A 2478-nucleotide genomic window follows, 5' to 3' on the forward strand; every position below is an offset into this window, starting at 1 on the left:
TCCACCCACACGGAGTCCTGCTTCCAGTGGCTACCGGTCACTCTCCCCCCACTGAGGTCTCCGTGGTCTTCCCTCTGGGTCGTGGAGGCAGGGATTCCCGGGACCACTTCCTGGTTCTGTGTTTCTGTGGCTTGGCACAAGTGACCCGTCTGACCTCGGTGAGAGCCCCTGGAGAGGTCTGTCCCATTGTTGGCGCTCAGCCAGTGCAAGTTCTCTTCCCTCACACCTCATCCCATGATCATCTGTGCTCCCCCTGCAGCAGCTCCACGGCAGGTACCTAACAAACCCTGGTGGGCACCAGGGCAAGGCAGGTGTCTCCATGTGGGCACTGTCAACATTTGGGGCTGAGCACCTTGATGTGGGCCCTTCTTGTGCTCAGCAGGATATTGAGCAGCATCCCTGGCCTTTACCCACTAGATGCCAGGAGTGCCTGCACCCTCGAGGGGTTGATGGTGACCCAAAGTATCTCCAGACATAGTCAAATGTTCCCTGGGAGTGACAGAGTCGCCCAGGTGAGCATCCCTGGTCTAGGGTCCAGGAGCTTGATCACATATGCCTGATTTTCTACTGTGTGGTTGGGGGCACAGGGGCCCATAACAAAGCTTCTTAGGCAGAAGGGGCTTATCGCATGGAACTTAGTGCTAGGCTGGAAGGTAAAATATTTTTCTTGGCTGACGATTTGCTTCTCCTTTGGTGTTATCACAGTATGCATGACACTGAGATGTTTCATTTCTGCCATCTCTCCTAAGATCGTCAAGTGCAGGGAATCAGGAAGCAAGTTGCCTTTTCCACATATCCGCTTGGTGTGAAAGGCTGTCGCCTTCCCATAGCACTAAGCGCCTGGGGGATCAGGCTCTCCTTTTCGGAAAACAGCCGGTTTCCTTCCTCCCCTTGTACCAGATGGCAACAGCCTGTTCGACTCCATGGCTAGTGGGATGCGTCTGATCGTTAGCTGCATCTCCTCCTTCCTCATCCTGTCGCTGCTGCTTTTCATGGTCCACCGGCTTCGCCAGAGGCGGCGGGAACGCATTGAGTCCCTGATTGGAGCCAACTGTGAGTGTGCCTGGCCCTGCCTGTGACAGCCACAGTGGAGGTCCCGCTCCAGTCTGTGTCCCCTGTGGGGTGGGAGGCACAGGAAGCGGGAAGGGGTAAGGAAGACAGAGGATGTTGATAGGGATGCCCCGGCGTGTCCCCGTCCCACCCACTCACCTGCTCCTGGGCTGAGCATACACCTGGGCAACCAGGGGAACTGTCCCGGGGACCTGAAATCAGGCCCTGGATGTGCGGAGGAAGGGACGCACCCTCAAGGCCAGCCGCCCCCAGGCTCCCCGGCCCTCCAGGCCTTGAAGCACGACCCACAGCTGGCGCTGGGTGTTCGGATCAGGGATGGTACCTTTCCCGGCAGCCTGGACCATGAGTGGGCCACCTGCCGGGGGCGGAGTGTGCAGAGCAGCCGACTCCCCAAGCGCCTGTTAGGCAGCTTACCGTGTGACTTGCCTTCCTCAGGCCAAGTCCTCTGCAGCGAGCAGCCTGTGTCCTTAGTAGAGTGGCGGGAGTCGCTCCTGATCTCAGTGAGCAAGCCAGGCCCCCAGCACCCAGTCCCCCAGTCCCTGTGGGCAGCGGTTTGGGGGTTGCAGACCCCGAGGGCTCAAGGGCTCCAATTCAAGGTGGCCGGAATGCTGAGGGACCGTGCCGGCTGCATTCGGGGGCCTCACGGCCCTGAGAGGCAGCCCAGTCCTTCCCCAGACCCTCAGTCTCATCAGACCAGCTACAGAGATCCTCAGCTGGAGGGGTGTGGTGACGGCGGGGTGGCCGAAGTGGCAGGAAGTAGTGATGGCTTACACGTGGGTGAGAGCCAGGCGTGCACTGAAGGAGGGGGTCCAGGTGAGAGATTCAGGGCGCTCGTGTAGGCAGCTGGGCACACAAGTGTGACAGTCGGGATGCCTGATCCCTTGGGCCTGGGGGTGGCAGGTCCAGCCTCGGGAGAGGGTGGGGGACTCGGGGGCTGAGACGCACATCTTTGAGTGACATGGCTGTGTTGGCTTGTCTCTCCCTACGGTTGCCCAGTGCACCACTTCAATCTCGGCCGGAGGATCCCCGGCTTTGATTATGGCCCAGATGGGTTCGGCACCGGCCTCACGCCACTACACCTTTCTGACGACGGGGAAGGCGGCACGTTCCACTTCCACGACCCTCCGCCTCCCTACACTGCATACAAGTACCCAGACATCGATCAGCCTGATGATCCGCCGCCGCCCTATGAGGCCTCCGTCAACCCTGATAGTGTGTTCTACGATCCCGCAGGTGCTTTCCCCCACCCCCGGGAAAGGGAGCAGCACGTCACTAACCAGGGGCCCGGTGGTCCTCCTCCCCAGTCCATGAGGCCCTGAACCTCCATTTCTTCCTGGCCTTCTGCTTTCCCCTTGGGTTACCCTTTAGGTGGAAGGAACCACCGTCTGTCAGTAGGCGGGCTCTGCC

General features: G+C 60.1%; 1 protein-coding gene across 1 annotated transcript; it reads left to right on the top strand.

The window, feature by feature from the left end:
* Positions 1-164: 164 nt before the first annotated feature.
* LOC112818852 (integral membrane protein DGCR2/IDD-like) lies at positions 165-2471 on the top strand. The gene is made up of 2 exons (XM_025865941.2): positions 165-1053; positions 2068-2471. The coding sequence occupies exons 1-2, from the start codon at positions 924-926 to the stop codon at positions 2388-2390; spliced, it is 453 nt and encodes a 150-aa protein (XP_025721726.1). The 5' UTR covers positions 165-923; the 3' UTR covers positions 2391-2471.
* Positions 2472-2478: the final 7 nt, after the last annotated feature.

The sequence above is a fragment of the Callorhinus ursinus genome, unplaced genomic scaffold (genome assembly GCF_003265705.2).
Source record: "Callorhinus ursinus isolate GAN/ISIS: 27379988/994484 unplaced genomic scaffold, GSC_fseal_2.0 scaffold7156, whole genome shotgun sequence".
NCBI lineage: Eukaryota > Metazoa > Chordata > Mammalia > Carnivora > Otariidae > Callorhinus > Callorhinus ursinus.

What these genes read in the sequence shown, in the direction of transcription:
- LOC112818852 (XM_025865941.2), top strand. Translation starts at nt 924, where the DNA reads ATGGCTAGTGGGATGCGTCTGATCGTTAGCTGCATCTCCTCCTTCCTC. An exon ending in GTCCCTGATTGGAGCCAACT is followed by an intron (nt 1,054 to 2,067) that starts GTGAGTGTGCCT and finishes ACGGTTGCCCAG; the next exon opens with TGCACCACTTCAATCTCGGC.